Below are 18415 nucleotides of genomic sequence, written 5' to 3' on the forward strand. Positions count from 1 at the left end.
GAAAGAGATATTTTTTATTTTCTTCGACATTGCGCCAAATGCAAAGCTGATGCTAAAAATTGCACCAAATGCTGCGTGTGATCATTAATAACGCCAGTTCTGTTTTATATTTGTCAAATAATTCGAAATTTGTCATAAAAAATGATATTTTCCTACTATTTATGTCAAAATTAATGGTTAATTTATAAATATTTGATGTATTATTATAGTAACTTAACCTAGTGAAATTTGAATTGCATTTGTACACAAATAGAGTATTCCTTGAAATAGAACGAAATTAAATTGAATATATTTGATCAATTTTATGTTGGGAAATAGTTAACCTTTCTTGCTTTGTTAAAGATTTGAATAAATGTTTATTGGTATAAAGTTACTTTTCGGTCAGGCTGGTAATTGGAGTGTAAGTATATTTTTCGAACACACCAACGTATTTCGTGTTCCATGACCAATGGCAATGCATTGTGTGTAGTGTCTGTGTTCTTTTTCTGCAGTGGCCTCGACGCGGCAAATCTCGGCGTCCAACGTAAATCAGCGCAATTTTTCGCTGCAACTTCCTATAAATATGTTGTGCTAGTGTCGTGAACGCTAAGAACGATGAGCTTCTCTAGCGATGAAGTCAATTTCTTGGTTTACCGGTATCTTCAAGAATCAGGTACGGTTTTTAGAATATTTCCTAACCTCTATCCGAATAATTTCAACAGCGTTTGAATTTCTATTGTTTATATATGTCTGTCTCTTATACAGTGCGTGTATTTTTGTTATAACAATTGAAAGAATGAATAAAGTCACTGTTATTCTGTAGTTTACTGAAAAATTATAGGTTAAATATAACATAAATAAATAATAGTTGACATAATATTGGTTATTAAATTAATTTATTTTTTGGAGACTTTCTTGAAATTAACTGTCTTTCATGAAATTAATGAATTTTTTCGTTTTATAGGGTTTCAACATTCTGCATACACATTTGGTATAGAGTCACATATATCACAGAGTAATATAAACGGAGCATTAGTACCACCAGCAGCCCTTTTATCGATTCTTCAGAAAGGTTTACAATATACGGAAGCAGAGATATCAATAGGTGAAGATGGAACGGAGCAACGAATGGTGGAATCCTTGTCCCTTATCGATGCTGTTATGCCAGATGTGGTTGCATCAAGGCAGAATCAAATTAACCAACAGAAACAACAGGTGAAAACTGAGGTGCAAGATACAAATGGAGAAGAAGGTAATGTTATTAATTCTATTAATTTATTTTGCTTTTGCAAATATCTTGTGTCATATTAATACTTTGACAATATTATAATTCTATCAAAAGTTGAAAATGGATGATCCACTACTACATTTTTCAAAAATTAATAATAAATAATAACTAATGTTATATGAGATTTCTTGAAAGGTAAATTTTTTTTTTAAAGTTATATTTTATTGTGTTACTGTATAGATCTTTTAATAAATATTTGTAAGTAATTTTTAGCCTCTATTTTTCACAAAAAAATAATGGTTTTTAGTGTACATAGTGTGAGTATATAATATGAACGTCAAAGTATTAAAAATTATGAATTAACCATCCTGGTACACCCTGGTCTATAAATTACAAAAATTTTGTAGACCTCCATATCAGACCAGGTAAATTAAAGGACTGCTTTAGTTTTCGGATTTGTTGTGAGCTATTATTTTGTATTATATTAGTTGCACTAAATTTTAATATTTTTCATTTATAAGTCAAGTGCTATATTTCATTATTTAAGCTATACACTAGTATAGCAAAATATAGCTCAACTTTAAAAGTACAATATGTCCGCAAAACTAGGAGCAAACAATATTATTTTCATATAAAGAGATGATGCTTTTATAGTTTTATCAAAAAAATAATAGCTTCTAATAAAAAGATAAGTTAGAAGCATTCAATAAATTTTCTTCATTTTATATTCTTTTTTCACGAGTTTCACAAAAAAACAGTATGTATGTTATATTTTCATAATCTATTATTATGAATAGGTATTCTATTTGTCTGTATTAAAATACATAACTTTCAAATTCAATTACTTCAGAAAAATGACCTAATTATGACAATACTTTGACACAGTTTGATAATAAGAAAAATGGAATATTTAAATTGATTATTATTAATCTGTTCTTAGTTGTTACATCCAATGAAGGTGTAGGCACAAATGAAAGAGGAGGAGATAGAACAGAAATGGAAGTGGATGAGCAGCAACAGGGTTCTGGTGCAGGATCTAATGCCAGTGCAGTTGAAATTCCAGCGAGTAAAGCTACAAAATTACGAGGTCATGAATCGGAGGTTTTTATCTGTGCATGGAACCCAACAACTGATCTTTTAGCATCTGGTTCGGGAGATAGCACAGCTCGTATTTGGGACATGTCTGATAATTCTCAAGCACCAAATCAACTTGTCCTTCGTCATTGTATACAAAAGGGTGGTACTGAAGTTCCAAGCAACAAAGATGTTACTTCATTAGACTGGAAGGTATGATAATTGCTTATTCTTAGGAAGACAAGTCTAACAGAGGAAATAATAATGTGGCCTGTTTTTCCAGTGCGATGGTACCTTATTAGCAACAGGAAGCTACGATGGTTACGCACGAATTTGGACAACAGGTGGTAGATTAGCTTCCACACTGGGTCAGCACAAGGGTCCTATTTTTGCCTTAAAGTGGAATAAACGTGGAAACTATATACTTAGTGCTGGTGTTGATAAAACAACAATCATATGGGATGCAGAAAGTGGCCAATGTACCCAACAGTTCAGTTTTCACTGTGCACCTGCTTTGGATGTAGATTGGCAGTCGAATACTTCATTCGCTAGTTGTTCCACTGATCAGTGCATCCACGTGTGCAAGCTTAACGTTGATAAACCAATCAAGAGCTTCCAAGGACATACGGTATGTAAACAAAAATAATCGAGTATTTATTATTTAAACTACGATATTTTTATTTTCCTTGTTAATTATAGAATGAAGTTAATGCAATTAAATGGGACCCTCAAGGCAATTTGTTAGCTAGTTGTTCTGACGATATGAGTCTTAAAATTTGGTCCATGAAACAAGATACATGGGTACATGATCTCCAAGCTCATAGTAAAGAAATATATACAATCAAATGGTCACCAACTGGACCTGGAACCCACAATCCAAACATGAATTTAACTTTAGCTAGTGCATCATTTGATTCGACTGTAAGATTATGGGACGTAGAAAGAGGTGCATGTATACACACACTTACGAAACACACAGAACCAGTGTACAGTGTAGCGTTTAGTCCAGATGGTAAATTCCTTGCTAGTGGAAGTTTTGACAAATGTGTTCATATTTGGTCTACGCAGGTAAGACAATCATTGGTATATTATTTTGTGATTTTTAAAATCAGTTTACCAATACTTAACATTTTATTTAATTGCGCAGAGTGGTCAATTGGTGCACAGTTACAGAGGTACGGGTGGAATATTTGAAGTGTGTTGGAATAGTAGAGGGGATAAAGTTGGTGCTTCTGCATCTGATGGCAGCGTGTTTGTTCTTGACCTTCGTAAACTGTGATCGCAATCATGCAGTAGACTATATTTCATTTCACAAATTTGTTTCTATGGTTCTAAGTTACCTTCAGTACTTTTTGTTCTAACGTGGTTCAACTTTTCATTTTTCCAAAACACTAGCCATGTTATACGGTTGTCTGATCTATTTGTGCTTGTTGCATATAGTTTTGAATAAGTATTATTTATGAATGGGACTGAAATGGTTTAATAGTCTATGAGTTGAAAGGATTTAAAAATGAAATGAATTTGAAATATGGCTTTTCTTTATCTTTCCGAAATTATGTTTAAAAAGCTAGGAAAAGTGTTGTACATTAATATTTTCAATTGTGACGCTCTGTACAGTGAAACAGTTTGACAGACATTATATTTCCAGAGAAATAAATCTAAATAAAAGATCTTCATTCGCTTGAAGTGAATGGGATATATGTTGTAATTGTAATAATAATAATACTAAGTATTATATAAAACATCGGTAATGAATAAGACAGAATAAACTTTTTTAAAGAAGAATACAGAAATGTGACTCATTTTTATTGTTATATTTTAGTGTAAAAGAGAGGCGAAATTAGAATGCACAATGAATCTATTTTAAATGAAATTTATTTCATTTTGCCTACATATTGTGCAATTTAAGTTATCAAAATAAAAAAATTCTAAATTAAAAATAAATAAACAATATTGTACAATTTCTTTAAATAAATAACTTATACCTACAAGGTGCGTTATATTTTTAAAATTCATATACATTTTTTTTTAAACAGGCATATTATATAATTCAACATGTAAATAATTATAATATACAGTTACATTTAATTTCTAACATTAACGTAAACATCAGAAGCGTTAACATATGTTCCATATCTATACTATAAATTTTCTAACGCGTTTTTAATGTAATTGTACAGATCATTCGTTTAATTTATAGGTAGGAAGATGATTGGAAAAATAAAGTGTAAAACAGATAAATTAAGCACAACGATCAGTTTTTAAAGTAGAGTATAATAAACGTTACACTTGAAGATATTTATTACTCTTTACATTTGTAACATGACATAAAAACGCTTACTTAAGACTAAAATTGGAATAATTATAAGAAACAAGTTACGCTTCGATGTGTTACGCAGATAAGTTTAATCCTTAGAGTCAAGCATTTTCAACACAGCAAGTGTACTAATTTACAACGCATATAAAAGGGAGTCAGTAGTTATTTTGAGTATTCACTCATAATACAATATTTCTTTGGTATATTGACTAAATGAAATACAGTCAATTCAAATATCTTGTCTTCTTAAGTAACAATTCAACAAAGTAATGGACTCTTTTAAAACTGTTTAAGTATAGATATTTTCTTCAAACATTTATTCAAGTTTCTTGTAAGCAATCATCAATAAAATATTGCCCGGAAACATGATTGTGTCAAGAAATGTTATTATACAACAAACAGGTACAATACCATATCCTACACATAGTTTCGCTGGTGAAATATTTTTATGTTTAAATAGTTACAAGAAACCATCTTTGAACTTGCTGACATTATGTTTTTACAACTTAACTTCAATGCGAAAGAAGTATTTAGATTAAGGTACATCCACTGGATGCTTTGCGTCAAGATTACACTGGCAGAGGCAGACTCGAGAAGATCACAACACATAATACTGTTCTGTTTCATGATTTCATGTAAGTGAAAAGGAAGAAATAGTAAATAAATACATTATCTTGTTTAAAAGCTTTAGCATCAGCCTTGTTCGGGCACTAAGTTCTTAGCGATAAAATATGTTATATATGCCTTTGCTATATCAGTCCTATTGTCTTCCTTTTCTGGACATCGTAAAATTAAATTAATTAAAAACCATTAAAACTTAACAAGAGAATACTGACATATTCTGTTTCTTAAACTTCCTGCTCTACTGTAAAACATACGCATACACTATTTTTATTTTACGCTTGACACATGAGTAATTCTAGCAGGTAACAGTTAATGAATGAAATAAATAAAACTATACATTCTGCACGCCACAAAATGTATACATATATGTTCGTATGTATATATATGTATATATACATTAAGACCTGAGGAATATGAGGAATAATAGATAAACTATATTAATTCACTTGCTTATCAGATAAAAAATCGTAATATAGCGACAGTTGATGTTCTTCAGGTCGATTACAGTAAACGCAACTCGTTTGCTTGTACCTAAAACACGTACAGTATTGTTTTTATAAATTTTATTAAAGTTGTTCAAGTATGCTCAAAATTAGTGCAAATTGGAGAAAACTGTAAAATATGTTGCTTATAAGATTAATTGATTGAGCGAGTTGAAAAACAGTAGAAGTTCAAAATTAGTAATTTTCAAATAATCACAAAACTGTATTTGGACTCTAGAGCCAAAGTGTGTTAAGTTCATTTGTCTTTTATGTGACTTAAGACACTTTAGCTCTAGGATTCAGATATGTAAGATATACAGAACTACAAAATGTGATCAGAAGTTCAAATTCAAGTTCAAACCAAAGTTCATGCATAGAAACCCAAAAATGTGGTTTTTGAACTTGTACTGTCCTTCAACTCACCGATTCAATTTTAATTTTGCGAATAAAAATAAATTTACTAGATTTAGCTATCTGTCAAAGCTCTGCAATGAGAAAACAAACCCTCATTAAATGATTCTAATCTAGCATGCTTGGGATCACTTAACGAGGGATTGTTATATTTCCAAAATCGAACCACCAAAATCTATATTTTTAGAAAAATAAGTAAAACAAAACTTGGAAAACTAATAAAATTAAACAAAATTTTGCTATTTTATTTTTCTATACAGGGTGTTCCATAAAGGTTTCTTTATTTAAATGTAAACTCAAATACAATTATTAACATTTTTATGAAACACCCTTTGTTATTTTATGTTATTCTGTTGTATTATTATATTTCCTCGAAATAATTACCCTTCGCATCTGGTCGTCTTGTCTTTCTCGAAAAGTAGAGTCATTCGTTTCCAGCCAGTCCTGCAATCTCTCAGGGATTCTGTCCGGTATCACGTTTCGATCGTGACCCTTCTCTTGTTGTTGGATCTCGTACTCGATTCCGTTTCTCGTTTTCGTCTCTGGCTTCGATAACAGTCCATTGTAAAAGGGTAACGATCTCTTTCCGATTGACTCAAGAATTCGTCGGTTAGCGTCGATTTGTCGCTGGTCCTGCAACGCCTTACGTCGAGCGAGCTCGAGAAGAACTCTTTGTCGAAGAACATCCAAGGAGTTCACTATCGACAGAGATCCAATTCGTTTCGTTCGAATCACTGTTGATCCAGGATCGTTGCCCGAGTCGAACATCTCATTCTGAAAATTGAAAAATTGGGTTAGTTTAAGGTATTATGCAATGTTTTAGAGTTTGAATTGTTGAAATGTTGTGGATCGATGGTTTATGTGGAGGACACGAAGTGTCTGATTTATTCTACTGACGCTGCTGCGTCTGACTTGGCTCTGCGTGCTGGCAGTAGAATAAGTCTTCAAATCAGACACATTTCACTTGCATGACAAAAGCAAAGAGAAAATTAGAAAATTTTTTATTTGCAGATGTAAAAATATTTTTCAAGTTTTTAAGTTAAATTTTGTCAAACTTAAAAACACTACACAAATTCAATTAAGAGTTTAATTTAAAAAGTTGTTAAATTTTCCTTCTCAGTAAAAGAAGTTTCACTTCTTCAATAATGTTTTTGGCGATCTTGAATTAGTGCTTGCGCAAGAAATATGAAATAATACATAAATATATCTGTTTTTGTTTTGAATTATTTTCAAAAATATAATTTTCTATTTTCAAAGTCTTCTTTTTTAGTAGATATACATTGTTATAAGTTTGCTGTTACAGCACTTTTTAAAATAAGAGCACTCATTTTGAAATCGTAAATAACGAAATAATTTGATCATAAAGTACTAAAAAGAAATAGTACCTATGTACATATTGAATTACAATTTTTGTACTACATCTGATATGTAATCTACAATTACAAATAAAATAATTTAAAATTACAAATACATTAACTGAAGTATTTGGATTGGGTTAGTGTCACTGTGTAATTATTTATTTACCTCATTACCTCAAATACGTAATAATGATGTTAAACACTATTTAGTGGAATGAAACGATGTAACTAGATTTTTAAAACGAAACAATCGTGAAGTAAAATAACAAATTTCAAATAATATTTATTTGTCTGACATAATTAAAAACGAAAAATAAAATTATAAATATAGCATAAATGGAAGTAGTATTCGGGTAAACTTGAGATGAAATTTACATTGTATTTAGAAAAGATAACATCAAAAGAAGGGTAAACATGTTGAAAGTAAGATGGTAATTCGAGCTAATTTCTGATTTATTGAAATGTAAATGTGTAATGTATAATCGTATGTGGAAATCCTTTTACCAAATTCACTAATTAGTGAATCTAATTAGTGTATCTAATTGGGTGCCTGTGTATTGTATTTGCTAAACGTCTATAGATGTTCAACGCATGATCTACAGTACACAATTCTCAAAATGTACAGTGCTGTCTCGATACAACTCCGATATACATCTACGTTTCCATGGAATTGCAGTTCTGTCTTGATACTAGCTCATGGGTTGAAATTAATAAACAATTCAGAGAATCAGAGATTCGTGTCTAATAGTAAGATCCATTTAGGCACTAGCCACAAGAAAATATTGATTACACTGAACTTATATCGAGACAATACGAGTTAGAGGTCAAGTTGACTACTTTAGACAGAGTATATGATGTATCAGAAATTCTGTTCTTCAATGACAGGTATCAAAAGCTTTTTTATATTTTTACTGAGAAAATAAGACAATAAAAGATGATGAAGATTCGTCTGAAGCTTCATTTCAGAATTATTAATTGCTGAAATAACGCCTGAAATATGCGTGAAATATGTCTGACTTAGGACTTATTCTACTGTCGACGCGCGATGCACACTAACTAGGCCAGACACAGCGAAATTAGTAGAATAAGTCCCAAGTCAGACCATTTTCCGTGCATGTTAGGTATTTTTCAACAATTAATAACTCTGAAATGAAACTGGAACTCAAGAATTAATAACTCTGGAACAAAATCCTACTTTGCGATGTAGAATCATACCTTGAAATTTCTGGTACCTTTTGTTAAATACTACACTGTACACGATGAGAATTAAAAGTGAGTATACACCTTACAGACATAAAGTTTATACAGTATGTATTTATAGCATCTTACCTAGGATGTAGGTAGCATTATGAATATTTATGGCATTTATTCATGAATATTCATGATATTTATGGCATTTCACAAGCATAGATGAAGATGTACAGGGTGCTCAGCTTATTTGGAAAGTGTTGGCAGTATTCATTCCAAATGTTGTTAGCATTGTAAGTGCTTCCAACACCTATCAGAGGGTTTCCAGTTAATCCGATCACTCTGTATATCTTTGTCCTGTATATTTTGTGGAATGCCATAATGCTACCTAGATCCTAGGTAAGATGTACATAAATAGTGTATAAACTTTATTTCTATAAGATGTATATCCATTTTTAGTTCTCATTGTATACAGTGTGCCACTCGACAAAAAGTATTATAAATTTCAAGGGACGATTCTACATCTCAAAATAGAATTTACAGCACTTACTTTAAATGCTGTTAGCATTGTAAGTGCTGCCAATACTCATTAGCAGGTTTCCAATTAAACTGATCACCCTGTATGTGTGTACGATCTGTAGAACAGATTCTGTGCTTTCCTTGTGTATACTCACTTTTGACTCTCATTGTATGTTGGTTCTGCCACTAGTTTTATGTTCAATTTTAAGGAAGTGATAAAATAAGGAATTTTTTTATACCATGTATTTCCTTTTACAAAGTTAATTCTTATAAATTATTCTAAGTAGCCGTCATACATTTTGTACTTTCAAAAATTTTCGCTCTGAAGCTTAATCAGTTTAGTCGATTTTTTGTTCTGAAAGTGTTAATCAGTTTTCGTTTTGCGAGGCTCAGGAAGTTAATGTTACTTTTCTTCAACATAAGGTGGAATAAATGAGAAGTTTACAGAGCGACAAATTTAAGTTTTCATTCATAAGAATGTTAAGTATTGATATGTTAAAGAATTTTAGCAAAAACACCTTCACATTTTTGAGCAAAATAAAAATAAAAAGGTTCTCTCTTTAGACATGCTAAGGAAACCTTTGCTAAGAATCTTTACATGAAACAATAATCTTTTATCTGAAATAAATTATACACCCTGTATATTGTAACTGTCCTCGACGTCCACAAAGTTTCATTTTTACATTCCAAGATTCAATTTTAACCTGTTCGTGTCGATTTTCTCGGGTTATTTCAAACACACGCGTTCATCTTCACCCTATGTAAAAAGGAAAGTGTCCTTATACGATCGCAGCACCAGCTTTATAGAGTACTTAATTTTTGCTTATTACATGGCAGAAGAAGAGACAATTTCTCTGAAGTGAAGAAAAAGAAGAAAAAGTTGTCCACGTGCCTGACGATACTCCTTCTTACGTGTGTACATATTAGTTAACGTTTGTGGTCCATTTCCAAAAATAAAATAATGAAAAGCAATTCTGAATTGTATTATACTGACGCCTTAGAGCGATTTCTCGTTATAAGCTTGTTGCTATATTTGGGATATGTTTACAGTTTTTTCAAGGAAAATTTTTTAAATAGAAACAAATTTAGTTAGAATTTAAAAAAGTGGATATTATATTGTACTAACAATATTAATTTAAACCCAAGACTACTAGAACTGAAAATGTATGTATACAATGTTCTTCGTAATATTTTTTTTAAACAAGTTTAGTACAAGTTAGAGCAACTAATTTATTTGTGTGCTTTTTTTAAAATGCATATTTTTTGAGGAGAACATTTTTTAAAATTGAAGTGTAGGATAAAGCATATAATATTTGTAATTTATCTGACTTTGTATCTTTTTGCATTTAATGGAAATTTTAATATCTAAACATACAAAACCCATAAATATAATATGCAAAAAATTACAAATATCAGTATATACATATATAAGTACATTTCGTAATATTTATACGATAAAAAAGTTTTCAATTAGGTTCCATTTTCGTAATTTCATATATGAAGATAAATATTTGCATAAACCTCTGTAGTTTAATTTACTACCATACAAATGAACAAAATCAAAGAACAAATTACGACAAAATAAAGCTGTAAAACAAGCTTTAGATATTAAACTGTTTCAGATTTTAAAAGCATTTACTCGAACCATAAATTCTTATACCAGTATATTAAACCAGCTAAAATGTAAATAAATATATAAATATGAATAAATATAAAAATATCTATATACTTTGTCGTTAGCGAGCTATAAGTACATGGTGAAAAATATTTTGTATTTCATACTTCAAAAAATATTACCCCTATATCTTCTCGTAAACTTTTGTGCTCGCGTGGGTGTAATAAAGAAAAAATGGCAGATACAACAAATGAAATTTAACGATTGCAACGTCGTCCAAGCTGGTAATATCGGAATAATTTCTGTGGAAATCGCGCGAACGTTAAAACGAGGAACGTAGGAGAGATGCACGCGTGCCTGTCACGAAAATTGAAATGATTAACTAGACTGTGGTATCCGCTCCGAGGGAAAAGAAAAATTTCCCGCAATTAGATTATCATCGCGAATTTCCTGTACCGTTAACGTTGTTAAGAATAAATGGCAAAAAATGGCGAATTAGCGTGCCATTTCCATGTACACCGATGCGCAAGAACATCAGGCGTCTTTGGAATTTTATATATGCAGAATGAAAATTCGATTCCATTCGAAACTTTGAACTTGAAATTTATACGCACTTCGTTCTGCTACGTGAAGTTTTTTGTGTACGAAAATGCTTCAATTAGGGGTTACAAAAGTATACTGTATTGAAATTGGGATATGTAGGTCAAGCTACGACTTACTGAAGAATATTAAGTTTCGAAAAAAGGACAAATTGATGTATTGTCTTAGTAAAAAGCGAATATTATATTTTAAATATAATATTATATTTGAAAATATTATAAAATTATATTTTAGATATAATATTATATTTGAAAATATAAATTTTAAATATATTATTATATTTGAAATATAATATTCGCTTATATTTCAAATATGATGCCTACTAGTTATTTAGAATTCGTAAAACCATGTCAAGTTAGTTAAAAAATGAGTAATTTCAAGGAAAGCATTTAAAATTTGTAGTTATGACAGTAGAAACGATGTATGTAGTAAAATAATAAAACGTTTATAGCTTTGTTATTTTAACAAATTTTAATTAAATCTTATAAGGGCACATACACAGAGACTCAAACTTTGAATTCAAATTGAATTTTCTTCTTTTAATGTACAAAGTATACTTTCGTTTCTAAGTTAATTTCTTTTCTTCCACACTTCAGAAAAAAATGTTTAGTTTATAAGAAGCTCGATTTTAATAAAAAATATATTTTTTATAGCTGTCTCGTATTATCGTCTCGTTTCTAAAAACTCACATTTTGTATTGAGTTAAAGCAAATTGTTTTGCCTTGAACCATTTTGCATTTTTAGTAGGTACTAATAAAATATGATGGAAGGTAAGTACTTCTTGTTATACTTCTGATGGTTCTTGGAGCAATAAGTATATGTAATATTCATTATTTTTCTTTATATAAAACAGGATTTTATCTTACCACCCCTTCGCTATTCAGAATATCAAATAAAAGGTGTCAAAAAATTGAAACAATGATTCTACTTGCCAAAATAAGACGAAAATCAAGAATGATGAAATTATGCTTGAGGCTTCGTTTCCGAGTTATTAATTGTCAAATATGTACATAAAATACGCCTTAAGTGTGTTTGACTTGAAGACACGCTGTGTCTGACTTCGCTACGCACATCGACAGTAAAATAAGTTCCCAAGTTAAACACACTTCACGTGCGTGGTAAAATTAAAAGGAAAAGGTAGAAAACTTTTTAACGAAAAATGAAAACTAGATTGATATTTAAATAGATGAGAATTTTAACGTAATGCTGTACTTATAACTTTCTTCTAAATCTAAACCTCTTAATAGAGTTAAATTATAATTCTGATTTTAACAAATTCTGCGATTTAACACGCGTCTTTATTGGCAAAGGTGCTTTATAATAATAAGTGATTCTTTTCTTTTTTTTTCGGTTTGTCCTCCTTTTTCTTAAATTCCACTTGATTAGAATAATCGTAACTTGTCTTCAATTTGCAATAGTCAGAATATTTTTTGGAACTGCAGATGTTAATATATTTTTTTATACCTTTAATAATTATTAATAACTCGGAAAGAAAGCTTTAAATGCAATTTCAATATTCGTAATTGTCATCTGTACAGTAATTCCTTAGAATTTTTAACACCCTTTGTCGAATTCCTTGTACAGTGTGTCCAATAACTGGTGATATGATAGTGGTACTTCAAATTACTGCCATTTCTAAATTTTAAAAAATTTAAAAAATTTTAAAGCTACGTTGTAGATAATAGATTCTGGTTTGCTCATCAAAAAGAATTTTTTTAAGAAAAAATTCCCGAATATTAATTTTCCCAAAGTTATTGTGGTACTTCAAAATGTCATTTCTACAATATTATAAATTTTTCAAAAATCCTGCGCCATATTGTAGATAATAGATTCTAATTTGCGAATCAAACAAATTATTTTAAGTAAAAGTTCACAAATATTAATTTTCTCAAAGTCATTGTGGTACTTCAAACCGCTGTCATTTCTAAAATAGTTAAAATCTTTCAAAAATCCTACGCTACATTGTAGATAACAGATTCTAATTTACGAATAGAAAAGAAAATCTCTCAAGAAAAAATCCTAAACACCACCCATTTTTAAACACGGTCAAGGTGGTCTACCCCTTAAACCAGAAGACCCCCTTAATTTACCTCACTCATAACGCATCGAGAGCTGCAGCCGCCTGTTCACCCAGGAAAAAGAACAGCAGAAAGGAACAGGAACGATCCTCATATGTGCAACGTACAGTTCGCCAGTTACCCTCTGGATGCGGCATTTCCCTCACTTTATTGCCACTTTCACAGAACACACACCTTCACGTACGAACAAAAAGTCGAGCGCGTTCCTGAGAGGGGTGCACGCGCGCGCGGGAAGTCCCGCTACTAGGGAGTTCCTTGCGTTGAACGATGCTTCAAATTTCACACGCATTTTTCGCCCATAATTTCCGACCATTTAGAAGAGTGACTTAGAAGTCGGTAAAACGCGTATTGCGTATGAATGTTAATTAAGGGTAGCCCAGGGAAGAGTGTGCCTGTCTTACCAGCGAGCGCGCGCAGTTCTGAGATTGCTTTTAATTAAACGTGCTTGGTCGAGGATAGGAAGAGAGGTGCCTTGAGGTGACGCGATATTTACATGCACCACTCGAATCGGTCGCTGTTATTCATTTCCACGCGTTATTTCCGGTTGTGCATGCATCGTGGGTGTTGTGACTACCGATCTTTTGATGTCTGAAAGGCGTGGAGGCCTGAAATAGATTATGCCATGGGGCGATTTCATTCTGCATCGATGTGAATAGGTGTAGTTGGCTCCGAACTGTGAATGTATTGTGAGATTAATCGATTGGATTTGGAGAAGGGATGTTTCTGGATTTGCGACCATGGGTGATTTGAAGGGAGAGAGGAAACGAGGAATGGCATAATACAGCTATACAGTGTAGTGAGGAAATTAAGACTCAATGTTTTCATTGGCTGGCAAGGAAACGACATTCGATGAACTTGATTGCATCCTTGAGATAATGAAAGGTAGATTTTAATGAACATCACAGAATGAATGATTTAAGAAATAGTGATAATAACCTGATAGCACACGATGTCTCATTATTTTATATCATCCCAGATGTTATAATATGAAAACTTAGAAGGATAGTTTCAAGAACGACACTCTTTAGAACATGCAAATTGCTTTCGCTTTTAATATCGCTTACAGACTTAGCAGAGTTGGAAGCTCTTCGAAGCAATTTATGTTCGCCTTGCGGGAATAGTATCCTGAAGTGCCCTGTAGGGTTCTTTTCGTTATGATTTCTACGTTTGGCAACGAAATCAGCAATAATACTTCCAGAGAAACTTCTTTGCAGTTACGGGCATATTTTTTGCTTTTAATGGATATCGTTTCACTTGACATCATTTCTGTGTCGATAATTCTTCCTTTATGGGGTATTCTTATGTAAAACATATTTTAAAAAATGTCAGCAATTATCATTGATACTATAATGATAGTACATCATTATATATGACATCTGAGATGTGAAAACTTGAGGCACATTGCGTGTGGAAATTCTTTAGTAATATTTATTAAGTGTTAATCAATGTCAAATTTTAAGCAAAATAGAATAGTGTAGCTATTTAATGCAAAAATTATTCTTCCATAATAAGAACTCAGAGACAGAAAATTTTTATTACAGCAAATGAACAATAATGTAGTTACTATTCGTGTCCCATGAGAAGTCCCCTGCAGAGTGTTGCCTCTAATGCTTTTCAGGGGACTTCTCATGGGACACATATAGTACCTACTTATGCATTACGAACTTTATGGGTCGAGACTTATCTTCGGAAAAGAAAAAGGGGAGTAAAATGTTCGAAACCAGATATGCGATTTTTTTTTAAATGAGCAAGTGATTTTTTACCTATTCTGTATATGTGTACATATTTACATTCAAGCTAGCCAATAAGAAAAAGTAACTCATGGGGAGCACCAATTAAAAAATTATTTGTATTATTATTATTATATTCTGCGTAAGTCTTTCTTTACTAAGCTCCTAAATGAATTCAATGAAGCTCCTAAGAAAAGACAGTTGCATCGTCTTAATTGTATTTTTGCATTTGTCTTTAATATTCTAATTTTAGTCTCTAGTATTCTAATTTTAGTTTCCAGGTGGAAGTTCCTTATCGCTTATCACATTCGAGTTGAACTTGAACTTGTAAACATTTCTCGAAAGTTGTGCACCTGATCTAATTCCCCTTGATTATTTTGAGTGGTAATACGTCAAATAACGAGTTGTGTTGACTTTAACAACATGAGATAACACGAAAGTTTGGATACGTCAGGGCTTGACGTTGAAGTGTTGCCCGAACTGCTGAGCCACCTGCAATTATCTATTTAACGCAAAGTTGAGAAATGTTCAGAAGATGGAGATCACTTCGAACACCTGAAGTTATAACTTGATAGCAAGTGGATAAGTTGAAGTTGGGTGACCTTCGAACCTCTCTCACTCTTTTATGTACGTTCAAAGCCGAAACATTTCTCATTACGCATAATAATAGGTAATGACGTAAATCAAGCTGGTAATATCTGAAGAACCGCCCTGTATTCTTGCACAGAAATGAAACCATAAAATTTAATGAAGATTGTTTTCGTTATGAGCTTCTCAATTGTGGTCAACTAAAATACAAAAAATGATTACTGATCACTGAATATGTCTTCTAGCAATAGATTCCAACACTTATCCTTTAATAATACCTGCATATTTTTTCTAGGAGAGAATAATTCCTCGGTTATAACAGGGTAATATTTCTCACGCAGCAACGATGCAATCGTCGTCAGCAGAAGCGATAGCTTTCCAATAATCTGTTTATGTGGCGGTCGATAAAACCAGAAGGCAGAGATCTTGCCTTTTACGTCTGACTCTTTGCACGCGTCCTGGGTTGAACACAGCGAGCCATTCTCGATTGAATTGTATTCACAGAGAAATATCTGTGATCGTTTCACGCCGAGCCAATAGCTGATGGACGCGAGCCTGGATCTGATGCACGCGATGTTACGACACCATTCTTTGCCCTTGTTATATGTATATGCATTACATTATACAGGGTGAATTGACAACGAATGTTAGAAGTTTTAGGGGATGATTCTACATGCTAAAATACGATAAGAGATGAACGAAATTGAGTTTGAGGTTTTTCTGTGAAGAGTTGTTAAATGTTGAAGAAACGCCTACAATTTGTGTGAAATATGTCTGGTTCAGCACTTATTCTACTGAATTTGCTATGTCTGACTTGAGACTTATTCTACTGAATTTCTTATGTCTGAATTGAGACTTATTCTACTGAATTTGCTGTGTCTGACTTGAGACTTATTCTACTGAATTTGCTGTGTCTGACTTGAGACTTATTCTACTGAATTTGCTGTGTCTGACTTGAGACCTATTCTACTGAATTTGCTATGTCTGACTTGAGACTTATTCTACTGATTTTTCTATGGCTGACTTGCGCCTTATTCTACTGATTTCTATACGTGTCTGACTTGGGATTTAGTCTACTGATTTCTGCATGTGTCTGATTTAAAACTTATTCTACTGGCTTTACTGTGTCTGATTTGTGACTTATTTTACTGGCTTTACTGTATCTGATTTGCGACTTATTCTACTGGCTAGACTTCTTTGACTTCTACTACAACAATGATATAACTGAAAAATTTGCTGTTTTTAGTTATATTAATATTAAAGAATTAACTGTTTTTAAGTTACTACTATAGAACGAGAAGAAAATTTTAAAGTATTTGTACTTATTTTAATTGTTCAGTTCCAATTTTTAAAAAAAAATTGTTTAAATTCATGCGCATAGTTCAGTGTTCGAATTTGTAAATGTAATTATGACTGGATATTTTACTTCAGGTATGTATGCATTGATATGGAAACACAGAGAAACGATTTAACGTTTTAGAAAATTAAAGAAAGTGGGAAAATAATTCCATGTATAATATATGTAAACAATTTATGAACTTATAACTGTATATTTATATTTCAAACTGTTTTATAAAAGTAAATTCATTTGTAAATTCAACATTTACTGTCTTGCAAATAACACCTTTATAATTCTATGTCATACTGTGGTATCACATTCAATAATTTTTTTAAAATATTGTATAATTCATTTTACGTAAATATCATGTTTAAAAAATGTTTTGGAATTTCAAAATAAAAGGGTAATTCTCGTAAATATTGTATCCTATACGATATTGAGGTCATGTTTGATTGATTCAAACAATAACAAGCTATTATTGTTTTACGTGATATGTACATATATTCCACAAAATATTTTATAACCATTTAGTTTACCAATGTTCTAGTTTGCTGACCAATCTTCAAATGATTGGCGTTTAAAAAATATTGTTCATACGATTGCAAAAAGTGCATCAGCTGAGTTGCTGATATGAAGTTATTGTTATTACCTGGTATATTCTTTTACTATTATCTTTTATATCTTCAATTATACGATTTCTGAATCTTCAGAAGGGATGAAAAGAAAAGGATTTATCTTAATTTTTATATGAATATTATATGAATATTTTATATGAAAATTAAGTAGATATTAGTAAATATTTCACGTTTGTTTAAAAACACTTCTCTTTTTGATGACCAGTTGCACTAATAAAGTTCATTATTTTGCTGATAAGGTAAATTGTGTTAATTATCAGCATACTGTGGCTTTTAATCTTTGATCTAGACAGTAGATTATAGAACTGAAGGTAAATTGTACACCAAGCTTAATAATTTTATTTTTACAAAATAATTACCCTCTCTTTCTTCCCCTATGTTATAAAAACATAAAGGGAAGGAAATTTAATCAGGTTTTGCGGAAAATTTGTTAACTGGCTTGCATGCAGGATATTAAAAAATATTTAAAATTTTTTCACAACCGAATTTGCATACTAAGATACAGAAGACAGTTTATGTAAAAACAGTTACAAACCTATTATGAGTAATTTTTAAAACAATTTTAATTAACATTCTATGCGTATGATTTTTACCATGATTTTTACAACATTGGACAACTTTGAAGTTTGTAAATGACTGTTTTGAAATTT

General features: G+C 31.4%; 2 protein-coding genes across 2 annotated transcripts in view; one reads left to right on the plus strand and one right to left on the minus strand.

Moving 5' to 3' along the window:
* The first annotated feature begins 509 nt into the window (after nt 1–509).
* Nucleotides 510–4251, plus strand: LOC143186992 (F-box-like/WD repeat-containing protein TBL1XR1). The gene is made up of 6 exons (XM_076390903.1): nt 510–652; nt 944–1231; nt 2148–2494; nt 2565–2909; nt 2981–3349; nt 3429–4251. Exons 1-6 carry the CDS (start codon nt 595–597, stop codon nt 3558–3560), a joined length of 1539 nt encoding a protein of 512 aa, XP_076247018.1. The 5' UTR covers nt 510–594; the 3' UTR covers nt 3561–4251.
* Dh44 (corticotropin-releasing diuretic hormone 44) overlaps nt 4119–18415 on the minus strand; it is a 72620-nt gene continuing 58323 nt past the window's right edge. The window contains exons 3-4 of the mRNA XM_076390904.1: nt 6500–6889; nt 4119–5753 (exon numbers count right to left, since the gene is read on the minus strand). Coding sequence (XP_076247019.1) covers nt 5724–5753; nt 6500–6889 — 420 coding nt within the window. The 3' untranslated portion in view covers nt 4119–5723. The remainder of the gene's footprint in view (nt 5754–6499; nt 6890–18415) is intronic.

The sequence above is a fragment of the Calliopsis andreniformis genome, unplaced genomic scaffold (genome assembly GCF_051401765.1).
Source record: "Calliopsis andreniformis isolate RMS-2024a unplaced genomic scaffold, iyCalAndr_principal scaffold0022, whole genome shotgun sequence".
In the NCBI taxonomy this organism is placed as follows: Eukaryota; Metazoa; Arthropoda; class Insecta; order Hymenoptera; family Andrenidae; genus Calliopsis; species Calliopsis andreniformis.

Excerpts from the sequence above, each read along its gene's own strand:
- LOC143186992 (XM_076390903.1), top strand. The coding sequence starts at position 595 with ATGAGCTTCTCTAGCGATGAAGTCAATTTCTTGGTTTACCGGTATCTT. Across the intron at positions 2,910-2,980 it reads AGAGCTTCCAAGGACATACG|AATGAAGTTAATGCAATTAA; the intron begins GTATGTAAACAA and ends TGTTAATTATAG. Across the intron at positions 3,350-3,428 it reads TTCATATTTGGTCTACGCAG|AGTGGTCAATTGGTGCACAG; the intron begins GTAAGACAATCA and ends TTAATTGCGCAG.